Source organism: Musca autumnalis, unplaced genomic scaffold, assembly GCF_047663935.1.
Source record: "Musca autumnalis isolate F117 unplaced genomic scaffold, ASM4766393v1 scaffold_5, whole genome shotgun sequence".
Lineage (NCBI taxonomy): Eukaryota > Metazoa > Arthropoda > Insecta > Diptera > Muscidae > Musca > Musca autumnalis.
The window spans coordinates 133,670,940-133,691,699 of NW_027412088.1; the positions used below are offsets into that span (position 1 = coordinate 133,670,940).

At 35.5% G+C, this 20,760-nt stretch overlaps 1 protein-coding gene across 49 annotated transcripts in view; it reads left to right on the forward strand.

Annotated features, from left to right (window-relative positions):
- shot (dystonin-like protein short stop) overlaps positions 1-20,760 on the forward strand; it is a 227,166-nt gene that overhangs the window by 152,941 nt on the left and 53,465 nt on the right. For 44 of the 49 annotated variants that reach the window (XR_012408622.1, XR_012408621.1, XR_012408623.1 and 41 more), the window contains 5 exons: positions 13,640-13,919; positions 13,990-15,272; positions 16,018-16,936; positions 17,437-18,067; positions 19,386-19,521. Coding sequence is in view for 44 of the 49 variants with exons in the window: in XM_073957924.1 (XP_073814025.1) it covers positions 13,640-13,919; positions 13,990-15,272; positions 16,018-16,936; positions 17,437-18,067; positions 19,386-19,521 (3,249 nt within the window). In the remaining 5 variants the exon portion in view is untranslated. Of the gene's footprint in view, positions 1-3,325; positions 3,473-12,265; positions 13,227-13,639; positions 13,920-13,989; positions 15,273-16,017; positions 16,937-17,436; positions 18,068-19,385; positions 19,522-20,760 lie in introns of those variants that run through there. The other 5 variants (XM_073957931.1, XM_073957932.1, XM_073957929.1 and 2 more) reach the window with 1 other exon arrangement.

Here is a 20,760-nt window from a genome sequence, read left to right on the forward strand (position 1 = left end):
TAAAATCAACTAAAAACCCTTAAAAATAGCTTTATGTAACGCTATACAACATTATTTAATTTTATGATTTTTGGTCAAGGTGGGCCCTCTCCGAAATGAAATCCTGTGTACGTCCCTGGTCTTGGTCACATCCAAATTTAAAAAGTCTGATTTTTTTATTGTCTTATTTTAAAAATTGAGTAGATCGGACAAAAGTTGGGTAAGATATGAGCGTTAGGAAGATAACTTCATTGTGACTTGTATGTAACATCGAAGTTTTAAACGCGGTTTTCTCGAAATGGCATTTTTGAATGCGGTACCCACTGTAGCTCGAAGACGGATGATTCGATCTTCCTATGTTTTTGTGGGATTATTTTACATATAAAAAGCTTGTCCTTAAGCGAGAGAACTTTTAATGGATTTATAATGACAAAACTGTCCATTTTTTCGTATTTTTTTAAATTCAATTTTTTTTAATCCCGCTCGGCTTAAGAACACGATTATTGATCCAACAATAATATATGCTGATCGGTATATTCCTTTTCTAGCTACAGTGGGCACCGCAAAGTGCTTTAGTAAAAACAGTGTTTCGTAGGCGAGCGTTAGCCAGAAGACTATGCAATATTTTTTAACAGAATTCCGGAAGTTGCTCAAGGTGTGACCTTTCATATGAAAAAAATTGGTAGATTTATTGTAAAAAATTCATGAAAAATGGGTTTTTGTGCTCAATAAGTGGCTATAACCCCTTAAAGACAAGGTCTGATACACAGACTGTATTGGATCTAAAATTATGTACGAAATCAAGTTTTAGCATTGATAGGACCATTTACAACAGCTGGCAATAATTAAAAGATATTAGCTTCGTTCCAGAACTAAAAAGTTTTTACACATTTAACACATTTTGAACATTTTTCCCCGAAATGCGTTCCCGTACACCAAAAAAGTTGCAAAATGTTCACTTCTCTTTGAACAAAAATGGCGCTGAATGGCTCTCTCTTTAGAAACTTTTTACACGACAAATTTGAGCGGGCAAAAATGTGCAACATGTTTGCCGGCTTCCGATTGGCTGACACGCCGACTTTGACATTTGTTCCAGTTTTTTTGACGTTTCTGCCATTTTTCCGTTCCCGTACATTTTGGAAAAATGTGTATGTGGAACTCATTTTCGACAGTTTGCTCTTTTGACACTTTTATCATTAAAAAAGTACTGGAACGAAGCTATTATGTGTGCCTGGTTCTTGCAAGAATAAATTTCTGCTGCAAGGAAGTTTTCAGAGAAGAACTGTTAACAAAGTGTGTTAACAGACAACTTTCTGTAACAATTTATACAAATTTTTTATTTTATTATTTTATTTTTTTTTTAGCAATTTTATATTCTGTTTTAGACGTTGAAGCTATACAAAAATTCTATGAGCGAACGGCGATTTTTCTACGTTGTTCAAGTAGAAATACTCTCTGAGCTACGAATAAAAATGTCCTATCCCTAACAAATGAGAGAATTTATCGAAAAAATAAATTATGACATGTCTAAATTCAAAATTGAAAAATTTGTTCAAAACACAAAAATTGTTAGAAAAAAGGAAAAGATTAATGAAATTTAATGAACTAAACATTGTATATAGATGCAGAAGGAAGAAGGTTATGTTTCCTTCTTAATTCCACACACATTTCTTGCCCATTAGTTCAAAATCGCGTAAAAAATCAGAAACAAACAACTGAAAGTCGGTATACACAAACATTGTTTTGACATGTCTCTCTCTTTAATTTTGAAATTAGAAACATATAAAAATGTATTGAAAATACAAAATTATTCAGTTTCTGTTAATTACGAATGGTGTCGTGGTAACGAGTTAATTCGTGTACGTCGTTCGACAGGCAAACAACGTAATTGAAACTCTCGTGTGAACATGACATAACTTGTAATAACGCCCTATAAACTACTAATCGAAAGCTTACAGAAAAATATTTTCCCACGTATAAACTGTCCAAACACTTTTGGGGAGAAATATTGAAATAGATTAATTTACATCTTCATATAATTCATACATATTTACATTTGATAGCTAAAAGCACAAAAAACACAATTTTAAGATGACCGGAAATAAACCAAAATAATAATATGCCAGACTTTACAACTTCATAACATTATGGGGCAAGGGAAAGAAAACTATGATGACCCTGTTTTTCGAAAGATTTATGACTCTGTATTTCTTTGTTCACCCACTTATCAAGCGACGAACTTCTTCGTTTAAAGTTACAACGTCATGGCTAACACCAATATCATATTCTTCTTCTTCTGCCGCCGCTGCTGCTTCTTTGTTTTCTTTGTTCCTACTCACTTTGGTGGTTTGCACGAAATTGTCATTTTATTTAGACCAACATTACAAAATTCAATGTCAAAACAACAATTTTCAGAATTTCGAAATCTGAATTTATGCCATGCTTCTTGCAAACATATGCTGCTTCAAGAACAATCCATCAAAATGTTACTTGCTGCGGGTGGTATTACCGCAAAAAGGTGTTGGCGTTAATAATGAAACTAGTGTTGCCATTTCCCTATAAAAAAAAAACTAGAGCCATAAGAATTCTTAATTAAAATGTTTATGGTTTTTGAAAAAGTGGACGACGACAACTCATCTTCAAAAATGCTCTTCTTTCCCTGCTTCCGCTGCAGCCGCTGTCCCTTTTTGGTGAATAGCGTGAGTGGTTTTTATGCCATTTTATGCACTTGTTTCATTTTATTAGCCATTTCGTGTTTGTTGTAACTGCAACCTGTGGCCATTTGTATTTTTTGTTTGTTTGATTATGACGATGATGATGTTGTTGTTGATAACGCTCTTTGTTGTTTTTTGTTGTATTTAAGAATAAATTTTCTTTTGTCGGCCGCCTCAGTGGCTGAAAATCAACAATCCATAACCGGCAATGTTGGGTTTTATGCCAGACTTCAAATTGTTATTCGTTTTTCCAAGGGGTAGCGGGAAGGGGGATTGTTGCTGCCACTCTGATTTGTTGATTTCGGTGGTGGCGTATGTTGTTGGCCATGTTATTGAATGTTGTTCCAAACCAAAAATGCCAAAAAGAAAGACTACCGCCAACGCCGGTCTTTCGTAAACAGTAACGTAGTAGTTCAGCTGTTCTCTGGTACCACCACCGCCTTTGTAAATCATGTTATGGCCAACGTCAACGACAACTCTCTTTCTCCCGGGTCTAGTAGTAGACTCGCGGTCTAGTATATGGCTTTGGCGTTGACAGCAAACGATGGCGTTAACGTCAACAACGTTAACACTGTTGCTTTGCTCAACTGTTGGCTAACAGAGTTTAAGCGTTGCCAGTGGAAGCGATCGTTGTTAGTCGTTGTCGAGAAGCCGTCTATTTTGGTGGAAATAATAATTCAAGTCGCGCGCGTTTTGTTTATCATTGTTGTTTTGCTAATTAAACAATATCTTTTGTAAACACAATAACAACAACAAAAAGAAAACAAAAAAATTATAATGTTAGTGCAAAAAATGGCAATAGTGTTTTTAAAGCCAACCAGGATTATGGCTAATTTGAAACGAAAGAACACAGATTCTTAGTGTGTGTGAATTTGAGTGCTTCCGGATCAAGGAAACGAATAGATTTCCTCCTGTCTGGTGTTGATGTGTACTGTTCGTCAATGGCTGATCTTAATGTTAATCGGCGACATCTTTTAGCAATTGAATTGAAGATGTAAAGAAGAGTGAAGTGTTTTTTGTTAACATTTCCGAAAGGCTTTAGGCAAGCGGAGCACTATTCAGTCTGCCGCCTGGAATACGTCATTAAAGTGCTGGTGATGTCAGTGAGATAAACATCGCTGTTTTTTTTTTTTTTTTGTGCCTGGCTTTTTGCTACGCTCCATTGTCACTGTGAAGTCTGTTATTGTAGTCGACATTGCTGCTGCCTTCCAGCTGCTGGCTCCATTGTCTGCAAGCTCTGAACTTCCCCCACACACCCTGTTAAATACTTTTGTATGGGCAAATGCCGCAATTTTCATTTGTTGTTCGGTTTTGTTGTTGTCGCCTGCTGTAATTGAAGTGTGCTACCAGACACACAAAAGATTGCTTTGCATTGCACTGCACAACTGCAAATGTGATCATCACCATTCCGGGATCTACCAATTGCGATCAGCAGCAGCAAGCACTTGTGTAATTCGTTTCCCTTTTTTGTAAGGAATTTACTTGTTGCCTCATTTTTTATTTTGTCTTCTTTACGTTTTTTGATTCAACTCTGCTCAAGTCTTATCTTTTATTCTCCATGATTGCGATATTTAAAACAATTTACTTCATTGTTTTTCGTAGAAGACAGCCTCAAATGATTTCAATTTGTTTCAATTTACTTTTATTGCTCCTTTGATCCAATCTGACGCTTTGGATTTATTTGTGCCCTCTGCATAGCGAAAGAAATTAATGAATTTTTCATAAACATAAAGAATGTAGGAAGTTTAAGGAAACTACGGAGAAGTGTTGTTGTTGTTGTCCAAAAATGTATTACTTCTATTTATCTGTTAGTTATCACATTCCGTTCCTAATCAAACGCTCCTATTGTCCCCAAAATAATTGGTTATACTGCTTAGTAAAACTCCGACACCCTGAGAAAATTATACCAGGACGCTATCTTTCTTTTGAAATGAGTTTCTTGTTAGAGACGAAACACCACCTACGTAGTTCTTGTATATACTTTTTGTTGTGATCAACAAACGTTTTTGAAAATGATGTGATTTTGCACGAGCCCGCATACTCTTTCAATCCGGTTTTAATAGATTTTATTATTTAAAAAAATCTCATTAATCATTCCTCTAATTATTACTAAAAAATATTGAATTCTAACTCACGCTTAAATATTTTTGTATGAGAGTGTCAATAAAAAAAAGATAAAAATGAGAAAAGATGCGTATCCAATTCAAGCAAATTTAAAAAAATGCTTCGGACCCACGTCTTTATTTTGGGCCCATGAGATGACACGAATAAAATGAAGGTCTTTGTGTTTTTAAATATTTATTTTAAATTCAGCCTCTTAAACCTTTTAAAAATTAAATTACCAATTAAAACAAATCGGGTGACCTGTTGTGTACTTTGCACTTTCGTACATACATATGTAGGTCGTTGAATGAATATGTAGTTGTCCTATAAACTATACTGTTTGTCGACTTAAGTGGCCAAAAAATAACTATTTCTTCTATTTCATGCCCGTATTACAATAATGAGTTAGAAGGTCAATTTGTAATGACTTTCTTTGCTGGGATGCTAAAATTAAAGTCATTGTGATTGAGAAAATATGATAAAAGATACTTAACTTTTATAATATTTTCTCAATCAGCTGATGCATCGATGATGCACAAGTTCCATATTTTTGGAATATCTGTAGCATTAGCCAAAGTTGTACTTGGAATTAAGAAACACCTGACAGCGAACAATAACCCAAAAACTAAGACAGAAAATTTTAAACATAACGGCAACCAATATGTTCCCACAAACATCCCTTAGGGGACAAGGGAGATGTCTTTCATATTTTGATGGCTCAATGCTATGAGACTTAGCACCTACCATGGATGAAATACTCAGAAAAAGTTGCCAAGATTACGCTGATATTTTGTGACCGTTAAAAATGTGATATTACCTAGTCCTGTCAGATCTGGTCAACATTACGCTGAGAGGTATTTGTTGTCACAGTTAAAAATGTGATTTTGCCTAGCCTGGAGCTTTTGGCCTATTGTACCTTGTAATAGGGATAATGCAAACAACCTACTGCAAAAATTTCAAATATATCCGAGACGAGTTCTCAAACTGCAATTTTCCCAAATTTTGTGAGAGTACCTCCTAAGGACGGTACCGATATAGTTCATATTCCAACCTGTATAAGAATTCTGTAACTTTTATTGATTCGAAAGTTGTTAAAATTTATTTTGTTATTGTAACAACTACAAAACAAACAAATGAAATTGTTGTAAAATAAATAATGATTAAAGTTGTCAAAAAGTTACAGAATAGGCCCCCTGATACATGAATGGATAAAGTAATACGATGTGCAATGATTGGACCAATCAGAAGCTCCCTGAGAGAGCTATCTTGGGGATATTCCATATTAGTTGGTGCTGTCCGGATTTCTTGGAGCTTTTAGGCCATTATTTCAGGAAGTATGGACTTGCGCCCGAAAACAATTGTACCGTTATAAAGGGGGCTCCAATTTAGTGTGAGAGGCACCCGAAGGAGTGGACAGATATAGTCCATATTCGAACCCGATCTATATCTGGAAGGAATTATATGATATTCCAAGTTTGGACCAAATAGATTGTTCCTTCGAAGAAGTGGACCGATATGCTCCATCTTCGAACATAAACTAAGTTTGGGCAAAATATTACAAAGCGAAAAATGGAATCGGTTGATTCGTTCGAGAGTTATCGTACCCACCAGACAGACGGACGGACGGACATTGCTAAATCGAGTCCAAATTGTCTGAATTTCGAATTTCTTCCAAACATACTTGGGGTCTAAACCCGTTACTTCGATGAGGCAAATTTTTGGTCTATCAAAGTGTATATACCTAGTGGCTGAGGATATAATCAGCATCTGCTTGCAGAAAATTTTTTAATTTTAATTTTTATTTCCCAAAAAACTGGTCTGTGCCTTTAACTTCGAATAGAAAGTAAACATTTTCTTAAACAAAAAAAATATTTTTTCGTAGTTATAATTAGTCCATATTTACATTAGGCAATTTTCCTTGCGGCAATTGTCAGTTCGATGGAGAGAAGGGTGAGGCATATGGTAACCCTTTGCCTCTCAACACCCTCTCTCACCAACAAACTGACAATTGCCGCAAGGAAAATTGCATAATGTAAATATGGACTTACATTGAAAACTTAGTCCCAATTTACATTAGGCGAGTTTACTTGCGGCAATTGTCAGTTTGTGGGTGAGAGAGGGTGTTGAGAGGCAAAGGGTTACCATATACCTCACCTCTCTCTCCATCAAACTGACAATTGCCGCAAGTAAACTCGCCTAATGTAAATTGGGACTAACAATACCAGTTACGTTAACGACTAACAAGTCTAGGTTTTGACTTTGAAGTAACTTGGCTATGGGAATTCAATTTGTGTCAATACAATATTCCAGGCATTGAAGCATTGCCATGTTTTTGGAGCGTAATTGAAACGAGATTTTGTCAGCAAACTCTCTAAAAGAAATAAATTTGGACCAGTTCCGAAGGAAGAGGTACAAAATTCCACTTTTTTTTTGAAGCAGTTCACGGAATCATGGTAGAGGCATTACGTTCTCCATCTTCATTTTTGAAGTCGAAAACGAATAAACTGATGACAAAAAAGTTACAGAAATTAGCACAGGACGTGTATTATCAGATTATAATATACCTACAAAAACATTGGTAGTTTCTTTGGAAAAATTTATGAATAGTTTTTGTACTGGTGCGTATAACTAACGTCAACACTTATAGGATCCCTTGTACAATTTTATGTAAAAGTCATATGATTTGAGTGATAACATGTTTGCATTTGAGTTATTTTAACGTTTTGATATGATCCAGGATGCCTTCTCACGCCTTTTGGATTCAAAAAATATATATCACACATTGAAGCGAGCTAGTAAAATAAACTCATTACAAACTAAATTACCAGCCTGATATGGCGAGCCACAATATTTTTATAGATCGCCACAAAATCTCAATTTTATATTCAATTAAAATTCTTTAGCTATCAAGCAACTTCAATAATGAACAAGTGAGGATGGCGGCATTCCAATTGTTGTCCACTATTTTTCTATCCACACATTATTTTGCAATTTGCAATGACATTGCCTTTTGTTTAGCCTATTCTGATTTACTGCTCCATTAAAATGTCTATCAATAGCAAATAGCACATGCACTTGAATAAAAAACTGAATTGAATGGAATTGAAAGAGTAATGTCCGCCCGCACACAATAATTAAAATTCCAAAGGAATATTTTTTTAGAAGGGGGGAAAGGTGAAATGAAAGTACATTCTATTGAAGATGAATGAATAGTTTAACGATGCAACCCACAGCCATTTTGTTTGTGATAAATACAAAATGTGTACAAATTCTATCTCGATCTATCTGCTGTCATTAAATTCAATTACACTTTAATAATGTCCAATGTAAAAATTCGTTGATACGTTTCATGATAAATCCAAAGATTGAATTTGAATTTTATGGCTTAGATTTGTTTTTATGAAGCAAGTTAATAATTTTTGTTATTGTTGTTCGCCATTTGTAAGAGTAGGTGTTGCAATTGGAAATTAATCGTTGTTGTTGTTGTGGTCGTCGTTCGTTAGAATTATAACTTTCAATATTTATCTCTCATTTGAATACAAGTTTTGACTATTTATGGCCAATACATTTTATGTATATTGATTTTTATGTCATTTGTAGTATCAGACATTTTCAGAATATTCCAAAAAAAAAACTGTGAATGATTCGATCTCTAATGAAAGTAATGAAAAATTATTATATTGGGCTAGCTAGCACACAAACATCAAAACTTATCTATATGTAGAGGAGGAAGGAGCAAAAACTGTTTAGAATAAAATAGGTATGTAAAATATATATTGTTGCTGTAACCATATATATTGTGTATGACAATTTAATATGGCTTCAGGCATCAATATGTGTTTTTCAAATATTTACTATACCCTATTTTTCTCTCAAAACATTTTTGCTCTGACAATATTCATTCTCTGTGCGTAACCATCACACAATTTTCTTAAAAAAATACCGAAAAAATACCTACTAAAAATAACCATATATTTTGTGTATGACAATTTAATATGGCTTCAGGCATCAAAATGTGTTTTTCAAATATTTACAATACCCTATTTTTCTCTCAAAACATGTATGCACTGACAATATTTCTTCTTTGTGTGTATCCATTACACTATTTTTTATATAAAAAACACCGAAATTAGCTCAAGATTTGCCATTTCAGATGATAAAAGACCTACTAAAAATATTGATGAATATTTTTCTTTTGTTGTATAACTTGCGTATAACTAATGTCAATACTTATACGCTCCCTTTTACACCTTTATGTAAAATGTTTATTCCATGTAAAAGTCCTCTTATTTGGGAGATTCTATGTTGGGCATTTGAGTTATTTATAACGTTTTGATATGATCCCAGTGCCTTTTCACACTTTTTGGTTTTAAAAGAAAAATTGTATTGACAAATTTTAAAAAAATTAAGAAAAAATAGTAGTAATTCGAATCCCACTACCAAATAGGTCTTAAAATGTTTGTAATTAATCGTTGTTTAATACAAAAAAAATCAAGAAAATCGAAGAAATCATTGATGAAAATTGATTTTAAATTTTAAATCGCGAAAATTCCATCCTTTCTATTTGGACCATTATTAAAGAAGTTATGAGTATTTCATTGCACATAGTTTTAACATTTTCTGAAAATATACTAAAATGTTTTGCTGATGAGCAGCATCACCACAGCAAAAAGTAAGGGAAATCAAAAACCTAATCAAATGACGGCGGCTCGCGTCTTCTAATGCCCACTGACCCACGCTTTCTCGGAAATATGCCAGGAGAGGGTGAAATGTTACACTAGTTGTCCGTCAAAGTTCATTTTCCGTTACTTTATTTCGCACCGTCACCAGAGATGCAGATGAAAAGAAGTTATGGTATCATCACCTCTTTCTATTGTCAAGAATCCAAATATTTGTCTACGTATACGACATTGTATATGTATGTATTATACGTCAGAAATGTATGTCATATACGTCACAGTTTATGATGGGCCATATCTGATGCTCTCGTGAGCAGTGTGTTCATTCTGAAAGTACAAGCGAAGGATGGGGGATAAAAGTTGCCAAAAATCTAAGTTTATGCTTTGAATCCTAGGCAACTGACAATTATCTATTATCCCTATCTGCAATTTTCATAGATCAAATCAATTTTTGGTTTTATTCGAAAATAACTTTTCGAGTTCTCCAAAGATTTGACCTCTTAGCGCCAATTTCAAATGCCATTTTCAATACCCTGGTATTTAGAGAAGTTAAGCAGAGTTATCTAGGTTCTCAAGACTATAACGAATAATTTTATGGCTAAGGATTACATTAAAATCTAGTCGATCCGTAATGCGATTCTCTAACACATTTTTGAGTTACCGACAAAAATCGGTAAAATTAAAACGGAAAATTATGAATGAAAAGTTCAAATAAAAGTTAACAGCACTTTTGCTATCGGTAGAACTTTACGACTGCTAGTTTTGTTCGCAAACTTACCGATAAATGTCGTTAATTACCGAAATTATAAGAATTTTAATTTTACCGAAATTTGTTATATACATATATCTAGAGGGAACCTCTTCCTCTGAATAATTCTAATATTTCTTAACAAAAACTTTCCCTTTGATGACTAAATCCCCCGTATTCCAATTGTAGACATTCTTGCGGACTTCTTCAAAACAAAAAACATGTTATTGAAAAAAATAAAGCTCCCTCTACCTCATCTCACCCAACTACCACCAAAACAAATTAAGTACCTCTTTCGTACTTGACAAATGCTACAAACTTTCCAACAATAAAACTGAATTCTATTTGATTATAAACGGGAGCGTAACAGGTATGCACTTCATAACAATAGAGTTCTCCATGGTCTATTGAGGAGAAGAGTAAACTTTTTTTGTACAACAACTTTAATAATGTCGATGAACGCATAAATGACTTTTTGTATGTTATAGTTGTTGTTGTTTTATATAGCTAACTTCATTGGTCTGGCCATTTTTTATATAGCCTCTGCCCGGTCCGGTGCGGCTGGCTCTCTATTGTTATTTCATTTTGGCGAGTATTGTCGTTTGTTGCTCCAAATGACTAATGTTTTTGGCGCGCACACACACGCACTCCCATCGTATCTACATTGTTTGACTATTTTTGGACAAACAGGCAGGTAGGCAAGCCGGCGGCGGCACTGTCTTACACAGCAAATCAGAGGCTTTAACAGCTTAAAATTTCATGTTTTTTTATCTTCAGAATTTTGAAATTTGTTGCTGTATTTCATTTCTCAAAAAAAAAGAACTTACACTATTTCTTCATTCTTGGACTGGTTGTTAATGACTTTTTTCACTCAAAATTGTGTCATGCTGGGCAACAAATTTAATTAGACAGAATTGAAGTTTATTTTTCTGTGGGAATTAAAGCAAAATAAAACATATTCAAAGCCAGTTAAGATGTATTCATTACAATCCCGCGGTATAAATGAGAGCAATGATCGTTTTATTCTTCCTACTTCCTACACCCCGGATAAATACCTCTCTTTTATTTAAGCTATCTTTTGCAAGTAGCTCAACAAAAGACAAACTCCTTTATAGAAATGACGAAATCTCTGAAAAGATTTAGAAGTTCCATTATCTTCAGAATGTTTCTTCAAATATAGACCAAAAGACTCCATGATTTCCTTAAAATAAAACAAATTGTAAAAATTAAAATTTTACACGTAGTTAATTGTTGCCACCACTCCTCAAACATCTTAATTATTTGATATTCATTTCAACATTTTCTTTGAAATTTCCTCACCTAAAAACAACAGAAATGGCAAAATTAAGTCATTGTTTCTTCTTATTTGCGATGCTGATGATGATGATAATAAAAAATACAGCTTTGCTCATTTGTATGTACATCTGAATTACATATTGTTGGATACATGATATTATTGCTTTTGTGTGTATATGACGGCTATACAACTTACCGGGCCGGCGAGTGTGCACTTGCGTGTAAATGCCTTTGCCTTGAATTAAAATCATAATTATTTTTCCTCATATTCTTCTTCAATGTTGTCATGTTCGTTGTTCGTCTTTGCAAAACACACAAAAGAAGAAAAACAACGGAACACACCATTCTCGGATGGCACAAGACCCCATAAGGGAACCTCACTTTTAGTTTGCTTCCCAAAAACATCAACATTTCTATGCTATTTTACGGTTTAAACTAAACGGAACCGCAGACTTCATTTATTAAACATTAAATCGTCGTCGCTGACGTTGACGGCAACTTTTTCAGAGCATTTCTCTCTCCCTCTCCCCATCACAATGGGCTGGCTCATTGAATTGTTGTTAACCCCTTGGTTTGATTAGTGAATACATCCGGTTAATGTTGCGGGAACAGCAGCAGCAACACTTCAACACAACACTCCAAGCCAAAGAGGAAATCCGAAGCACCAAGCTCACAGCCAACAGCAAAAATTGGTTCAAAAAAACCAGCACATCTAAAATAACTTTGTTTTACTCCATTTTTTACAGAATGGACGGATGTTTTTTATTATTTAACTAAAAGCCGATCCGGTGAAACAAATCTGAAATATGCTACGAATGTAATAACAAATTCAAATTAACGAAACGGTTTAAAGGGAAACCAACGAACAAGCAACAAGCACATAAAAAACGAACATAACAATCCAAATAAGCGCGTATTGAATTTTGTATGTACAGAATAGACAAGGAATTTGGAACGGGCTACAACAAACGTTTTTCTCTCAAGGGTGGTACTATAGCCACTACTACTGCATCAACTCCAGGGACAATGCATTCGACTACCACCTCCGCTGCTTCTTCATCGTTGATGAAAAAGCGTGTCTCAGGTTATGGAAATACAACAACGGCTCTAGTACCCAGTGCCCGTGGCCCAGCCATTACCACCAATATTGACGAAAGGAGTGCCCAATATCAGCATCAGTTCAAACATGAAAAAACCATTGAAGCTGTAATCACAGATTATCCCGGTGTTGCACCGCCCACAGCCACACCCCACGAACGTATGTCCTATGATCGTTCATTGGTTGTGCGTAAAAGTTTTCGTAACGGCAGTGGTGATTGTGATCCATTGCCAATAACTCAAACTGCCGTAACTGTTACCACCACTGCCACCCCCGGTAACGAACATCATGCACTACATGAATCATATCAACAGGTGACACGCAATAAGCGAATTTCTACCGAAATATTAGGTTCAAGTGTGGAGAGTACGAAGACATCTCAAAGGGGGCCAAGTGGTCACCGACGCATAACTACGCACATTGTGCGTAAGGTCACCACATTGAGTCGGGCGGAAGAGCAGCAATTACCACCAGAAGATTTGTTACCACCAGCAAAAATGGTGCGCAGTAGTGACTTGGAATATCGTCATACATTACCAAGAACAACTGCTCTGCAGGCAATAGAGCCGCCGGCATCATCAACGAGCACAACCATACGACGCACAAAGGTAATTAGGTAGAGAGGAATGTGTGATGTAAGCAGTTTCATTGCGAAAATGGCAGACGATGTTGTTAAAAAAATTAAAAAAAGTATTTCAAATTAAATTAAAAGTGATTACAATTGAAGAACAACAGATTGGGCAAGATAAAATCCTTTCATTAGTCTCATATTTACACTGTTTGGGACTGAAATAAATCAAGGTTTTATCGAAACCATATATACAATTTGTGGCAAACCGTTAGTCCTCTTTGCACTTCAAAAATCTCAATGTAACATTCAGAAGATTCCACATAAGCCGTTTACTTCATTTTACCTTTTATAGCAGTAAAAACACGGAGCCCTTGGGATGACAAATAAATATTTTTTAATAATTTTAATAATTATTTGTAATATTTTTATCGATTTTCCTCTTTCCGCCAGATCTCCGATATTGTTGTTGGCAAAGAAGACAATGTATCAGCACGTGAGGCACTTTTGCGTTGGGCCCGTCGCTCTACTGCTCGGTATCCGGGAGTTCGTGTCAACGATTTTACATCGTCATGGCGCGATGGTTTGGCATTCTCAGCCCTGGTTCATCGTAATCGACCGGACTTGCTTGACTGGCGAAAGGCAAGAAACGATCGTCCAAGAGAACGTTTGGAGAATGCATTCCATATTGTTGAAAAAGAATATGGTGTTACACGTCTATTAGATCCCGAAGGTAAGTACACAATTTATTGTCATTTAAATGGAGGTTTTTTTAATCGCATGTTTTTTCTATCATTGTTTAGATGTTGACACCAACGAACCCGATGAGAAATCTTTGATTACCTATATATCATCATTGTATGATGTATTCCCTGAACCACCTGCCATACATCCACTCTTTGACATGGAGTCACAACGACGTGTCCATGAATATCGTGATCTGGCGCAACAGTTCATCTACTGGTGCCGTGAAAAGACCGCATACCTGCAAGATCGCTCCTTCCCGCCATCTCTAATTGAGTTGAAGCGTTTGTTAAATGACCTGCACACCTTCCGCAACGAAGAGGTATCGGCACGCAAACGTGAAAAATCGAAACTGATACAAATCTACAAAGAGCTCGAACGTTACTTTGAAAGTATTGGTGAGATTGATGTAGAAGCCGATTTGCGTCCCGAGGCCATTGAAAAGGCATGGTATCGCATGCAAACCGCCATGCAGGATCGTGACATGATTCTGCAACAAGAAATCGAACGTTTGGAACGTTTGCAACGTCTTGCCGATAAGGTACAACGTGAAATAAAGCACGTTGACATGAAAATTGCCGATTTGGAGACACGCATTAACGAGGAGGCCAGACACATTGAAACTCTGCATCCAGTTAATGCCAAAAACATTGTAGAGGGGTTGGAGACAGAAATCCGCCTCCTAGAGGAACCTCTACAAGATATGAATCAGGATTGTCATGTCCTCAACGAAGGACGCTATCCCCATGCTGCTGAGCTACACAAAAAGGTGAATAAACTTCATCAACGTTGGGCTCAGCTACGAACTACATTCCATACAGTCCTGGTCCAGAAATTGACCGGACTAAAATATCCCGTCCATGAGAAGACTACAACACGCCAACAACGCACTGTAGTCGAATCACGCCAAATCGAAACAAATCCCCTCTTCAGAGACCTGCAGGAACACATTGAATGGTGCCAAAACAAATTGAAACAAATGCTTGCCGCCGACTATGGCTCCGATTTGCCCTCAGTGAAAGAGGAACGTGATCGCCAACAACATGCCCACAAAGTCATCGATCAATACCATGCTAATGTACTCAACGACGAACGTCAACAGAGCAGGTTTACGGGCGATGAACTAAATCTGTATCAACAACGCTTGAATCTATTGCAAAAAGTATATGCCGAACTGTTGAGTACATCGACAAAACGCCTATCCGATTTGGATACTCTAGAGAATTTCTTGGCTCAAGCCTCTGCGGAATTACAGTGGCTCAATGAAAAGGAACAAATTGAAATAACCCGTGATTGGGCCGATAAGAATTTGGATTTGGCCTCTGTGCACAGATATTATGAGGTAGGTTTTCTATAATAGTTATGTAGTTTCCAATGAATTTATTGTATTGTAAATATAACCGCTTGATCGATCCAATGTAAATGTCTTTACCACATATTGCTAATATCTTTGCTTTTATTCTATTCATATTATATTAATTAACAAGCGTGCATTTGGTAATGGAGAAGAGGTGAGATAGAAAAATTGAATTTATGAAAATTATTATGTGATTTACTATCGAACAATTTTCTAATAGTTTATTATTTTCAATTGGATTTTCTGTTTTTTGTTTAATTAAATTATTTTTATTATTTTTTCAAGATTAATCTCTTACCAAGTGCATTAATTTTGTCGTGTGGTTTTTGTTTATATTGTTAAATTTACATAAAATCAAATGAATATCATGAATGTCATCGAGAGGTACATGCAGGCTTTTCGAAAACCCGTTCTAACACAAAATTGCATATCAAATGTTTCACTATATATTTGCTTATAATTCCATAAAGTGCAATCTTAGGAGCACTACATTCGGAAAACAGTTATCACCATCATTGGTGGTACTTCCAATATTACCTTTTCGTTAAAATGTTGCTGCCTGCCTTATTGCTATGTATGTTCCTCTAGAGACCAAGTTTTGGATATTATTGATTTTGTGTAACTGTAAAAATATCATTTCATTTGTTTATTTTGTTTTGGCGCTGTATAACATCTAACCTAAACTTGATTATTTGCGAATCATTATTAATTTCCTTTTCCTAATTCACAGAATCTTATGTCCGAATTGGAAAAACGTGAATTGCACTTTGGTACCATACTTGATCGCGGCGAAACACTACTCAGACAACAGCATCCTGCCTCCAAGTGCATTGAAGCCCATTTAACAGCATTGCAACAACAATGGGCATGGCTTTTGCAATTGACTTTATGCTTGGAAGTACATTTGAAACATTCCACCGAGTATCATCAATTCTTTGCCGAAATTAAAGATGCCGAACAATGGCTTAGCAAACGCGATGAAATTCTAAACAGTGAATATTCCAAATCGGAATTTGGTTTGGATCAGGGAGAAGCATTGTTGCGCGGCATGCAAGATTTGCGTGAAGAATTGAATGCTTTTGGTGAAACTGTTGCCCAACTTCAACACCGAGCCCAAACTATTGTACCTTTGAATAAACGTCGTCAACCAGTGAATCGACAGAGCCCAGTACAGGCCATATGTGCCTACAATCAGCAGGGTCAAATACCCGTTGAAAAGGGAGAAACTTGTACACTAATGGATAATTCGGGACGTGTTAAATGGCGTGTTCGCACATCAAAGGGCCAAGAAGGTTTAGTACCAAGCGCTTGTCTACTTATGCCCCCACCAGACAAGGAAGCCATCGATGCCGCCGAACGTCTAAAGCGTTTGTTTGATCGTTCCGTTAGTCTGTGGCAAAAGAAACATTTGCGTCTACGTCAAAACATGATCTTTGCCACCATACGTGTTGTCAAGGATTGGGACTTTGATCAGTTCTTGGCTATGGGACCAGAACAACGCACTGCTATACGTAGAGCATTGAATGACGATGCCGATAAACTGCTTAGCGAAGGTGATCCCAATGATCCACAATTGAGGCGTTTGAGACGCGAAATGGATGAAGTTAATCGTCTATTTGACGAATTCGAAAAGAGAGCTAGAGCGGAAGGTAAGTTCAATGGTTTTAATGGAAAAAGAGAAGTGGAAAGAGATGCGAATGTTCAGTGCTAAACTCGTTGTTTTGAAATGAACAAAACAATATTTATTAAATTTTCCAAAATGTGGGTTGTTTTTTTTTCTATCCTCAAATACCCCTGTATAAAAGTTTTCGCCACGCACTTGAAATCTAATTGATATGAAGGTAAATACGTAGGCGCTTTATGTCTGGAATAACGTTTCAATTAAAGTTTAATTGAAGAACAAAATGCTTTCAAAACATGTGGATGCCGCCATTGGGGCACAATTCTTTTTGTGAGCATTTGTCACCAGCTTGTCTTCTTGTCATTAGTTCTGCCAATGCAGTGGAAGTAAAAAGTTGATCAACAATATGAAGAATTTGTTCGCAAGTCGAAAAACAAGGGGTACTAGACAGCAGGAACATGAATCTAATTTCCTCTTCCTTTTTTGAAAAGTCCTAATTCTAATGCCTTTCTTGAAATTTTCTTGCAGAGGAAAGTAAACAAGCCAGTCGCATCTTCACCGAAGAATGTATTGCCATCAAGGGTAAATTGGAGGATATGGCCCGCGAATTGGAGCAAATCATAAGTGCCCCCTTGCCACGTGATTTGGATTCACTGGAACATGTTCTGGAAATCCATAACGATTATGAACGACGCCTGCAGCTACTAGAACCAGAATTGCAACATTTGCAAGAAACTTTCCGCACCATTGCATTGAAGACACCAGCACTCAAAAAGAGTTTGGATAATTTGATGGTCTTGTGGAAGGAATTGAATACATTGAGCAATTTACACAAGGATCGCCTAAAACTATTGGAAGCTTCTCTGGCTGGTCTAGAGGATAATGAACATTTCATATCGGAAATTGAAAATCAACTTGCCAAACATCAAGATCTTCCCTCCACCCCAGAACGTCTAGAAATGGTCTTTAAACAATTGACCCACATGCAAGACTTGATCACACAACAGCAGCCACAAATGGACAAGATGACCGATGCTGCTGATCAATTGGGTCGTATGGGAGTACCAACTAAAGTATTGGGTGATTTGAAACGTTTACATGCTAACGTTGAACGTTTGAATACTCGTTGGAGTGCAATATGCAATCAATTGGCAGAGAGGTAATGTATACATACGAGAAGGAGATAATGTTGTGGGTGTGTCTTAGTTTATTCATTTGTTTTTTGGTGCATTTTGTTGGGAGGGTAATACGGAATCATTACAAGGTAGATTGTCACATTGTTTAGAACCTTTTTTTATTAAAAAGCTCTCAAGGGCTGCAGAAGAACCTGTCTCCAGTTTATCTGCAGATCTTGTAATATATATAAATATTACCTGAATAGTCTGAATAGGCAATCATGAATATTTCCCTCGGAATTCTCCGCTTAGAAAATAATTTTAAAACGTTGATATCCACTACAGTCACTTAAATATAAAATATTCTCGCCGAATCGACAAAAATCTTCCCTTTTTGGACTTAAATATGGAAATAAAAAGTTGTGAAATTGCGGAAAAAATTTCGCACAAACTTTTTATTCATGATTGCCCTGATAATGTTGTCGACAAATGGGTGGTATTAGGCTTTCTTCTTTCAGAATAAAAATATTGTCTATTGTGGATTTGACCGCGTTGGCATAATTATGACTAGAAATGCCTGGACTTAAATTATCCCTTTTTGGGAACGTGACAATATTCTGTGTTCCATTCATTGATAATGTAATTCCGTCGTCAATATCGTGCTCTTTATCGCTGCCACTATTTGATAACACAGCTTAGTAAAATGATATTTACAGATCCTCAACTTATTTAAATGGCTTTTATTCTTAACTTCAACTTGGTCGTTACATCGGAGTTTTTGGCCTTGTTCGCATACCGTCAGATACGGACACATATTCTCAACACGACGTCTATTTATTTTACCAGATCTCCTTCATGATCTTTACAAATCCATCATTCCTTTTCACATTACTTACGATTATCCAGTTTAATGTGTGCACTTATTCCGAATCAATATTCGCTTCCGCAAAATTCGTATGCTATGCATTTTAGTGGTGTGACTGACTGCACATTTTTACAACCGGAAAGGTTTTTAGCCTCATACCGTTATTAAATGTTTCCTCATAAGGAAAAAATTTTCACTCCCTATCACCGGGGATTGATTTATAGATGTGTCAACTATTCTCATGTTAAAAGATCCATTTATTATTTCTTTCTTTTTCCCACTATTATGCACATTCTTAATTGGTTACACTTCAATTAGTTCCATATGTACCTGTGACCGAGAAAACAAATGAATGAAATTAGTTGACACCTTAAGCACCAATCAAATTATAACACATTTTAGGTGATTACCTTGTGTGCTACCACAAATGTGTTATTTGTGATCGCTTCTTTTACACATTTTATATGACATTTTAATTATCTTCTTCCCTTTTACAGAATGCGTTCATGCGAAAACGCCATTGGACTTATGAAGAATCTCCAATCAAGCGTACAAGTCGAAGAATCATGGGTAGATGGCACCACAGAGAGATTGTCAGCCATGCCTACAGCTACCTCAGCTTATGAATTGGATGTGAGTATAGTAAACGAAAATAAGTTTTTAGTGAGTTTTCTTCTTTTTATATATTTTCAAATTTAGTTTGAGGTTAGGACGATTTTTTCGTTTATTTTCTTCTAGAGTAGGATATTATTATTATTTCAAAAGCATTTATAAAAGATTTATTAAGTTTCACTCAACAATCCAGATCCTTTATCTTTGAGAAAAAATGAAAGAAAACACAAAGTATATATCCTTCAAAATCCTTTTTCAATACTGAACAAAACAGTTTTATTTGCAATTGCATTCTTTTGAGAATTGTTATTATTGGTGTTGGTTAAAAACAAATATGTTGTCTTTGTTATCATAAAATGTTGTGTCCTTTCCAACCGTTCCCCATACATCCTTTTGGATTGTAATGTGTTATATTATCCTACAGTAAAATTGAATTATTTTTTGTCTATAATTTGTAGTACATATTTCAATGTTGTTGTTATAAGTGTGTCTTAAAATAATTATTGTGTTTTTGTCCTTTATTTTGTTGCACATACAAACATTAGATTGTAGAATTGAAAATTATTGCCAACAACATTAAGAGCCAAAGTAGTACTTGTACGTTTTTTTATAGTGCTAAGGGTGACAGTTTAAATTATTATAATTATTACATATCTAGAATAGAATTTGATAAAATTGTGATTGATCTACACTTGAAAGTCAATATCAAACACCCACAACATTATACACAACCACACATATACACATTTATATGAAACATTGAAATTGGCCATGTACAAGAACATACACAACCAACACACACCCTCACATCCGCTCCCCATAACAACAACGATTTATAAAAATTCCAATACAAAAAAGTCACCAACAGCAACACCAACACCGTCACCTCCAATTTTACAGTTCATAATCCAAATGTTGTTTTTTTTTTTCTAACGCCGTAGATATATTGTTTTGTAGTTGTTTTGAAAATTTAGTATTTCTGAATAATATTTACTATTTTTTTATATTTTTGGACTAAATACTGAAGGGGTAAATTTAAGAGAAATGTTGACAAAATTTTTTCCAATGATATAAACATTTCAATAAATTGTAGTTTCATATGCTATCACGCTCTCATTGCTCGCGATAGCATTCTTGACATTATAAGGATATCTTCTAAAGATATTTTTAATTATTTTGAATAGTTCATTTAATATTTGACCCTGTATTTGGAAATTTTAATAAACATTCTAAGCACTGTGTCAACAAAAACTTAAAATT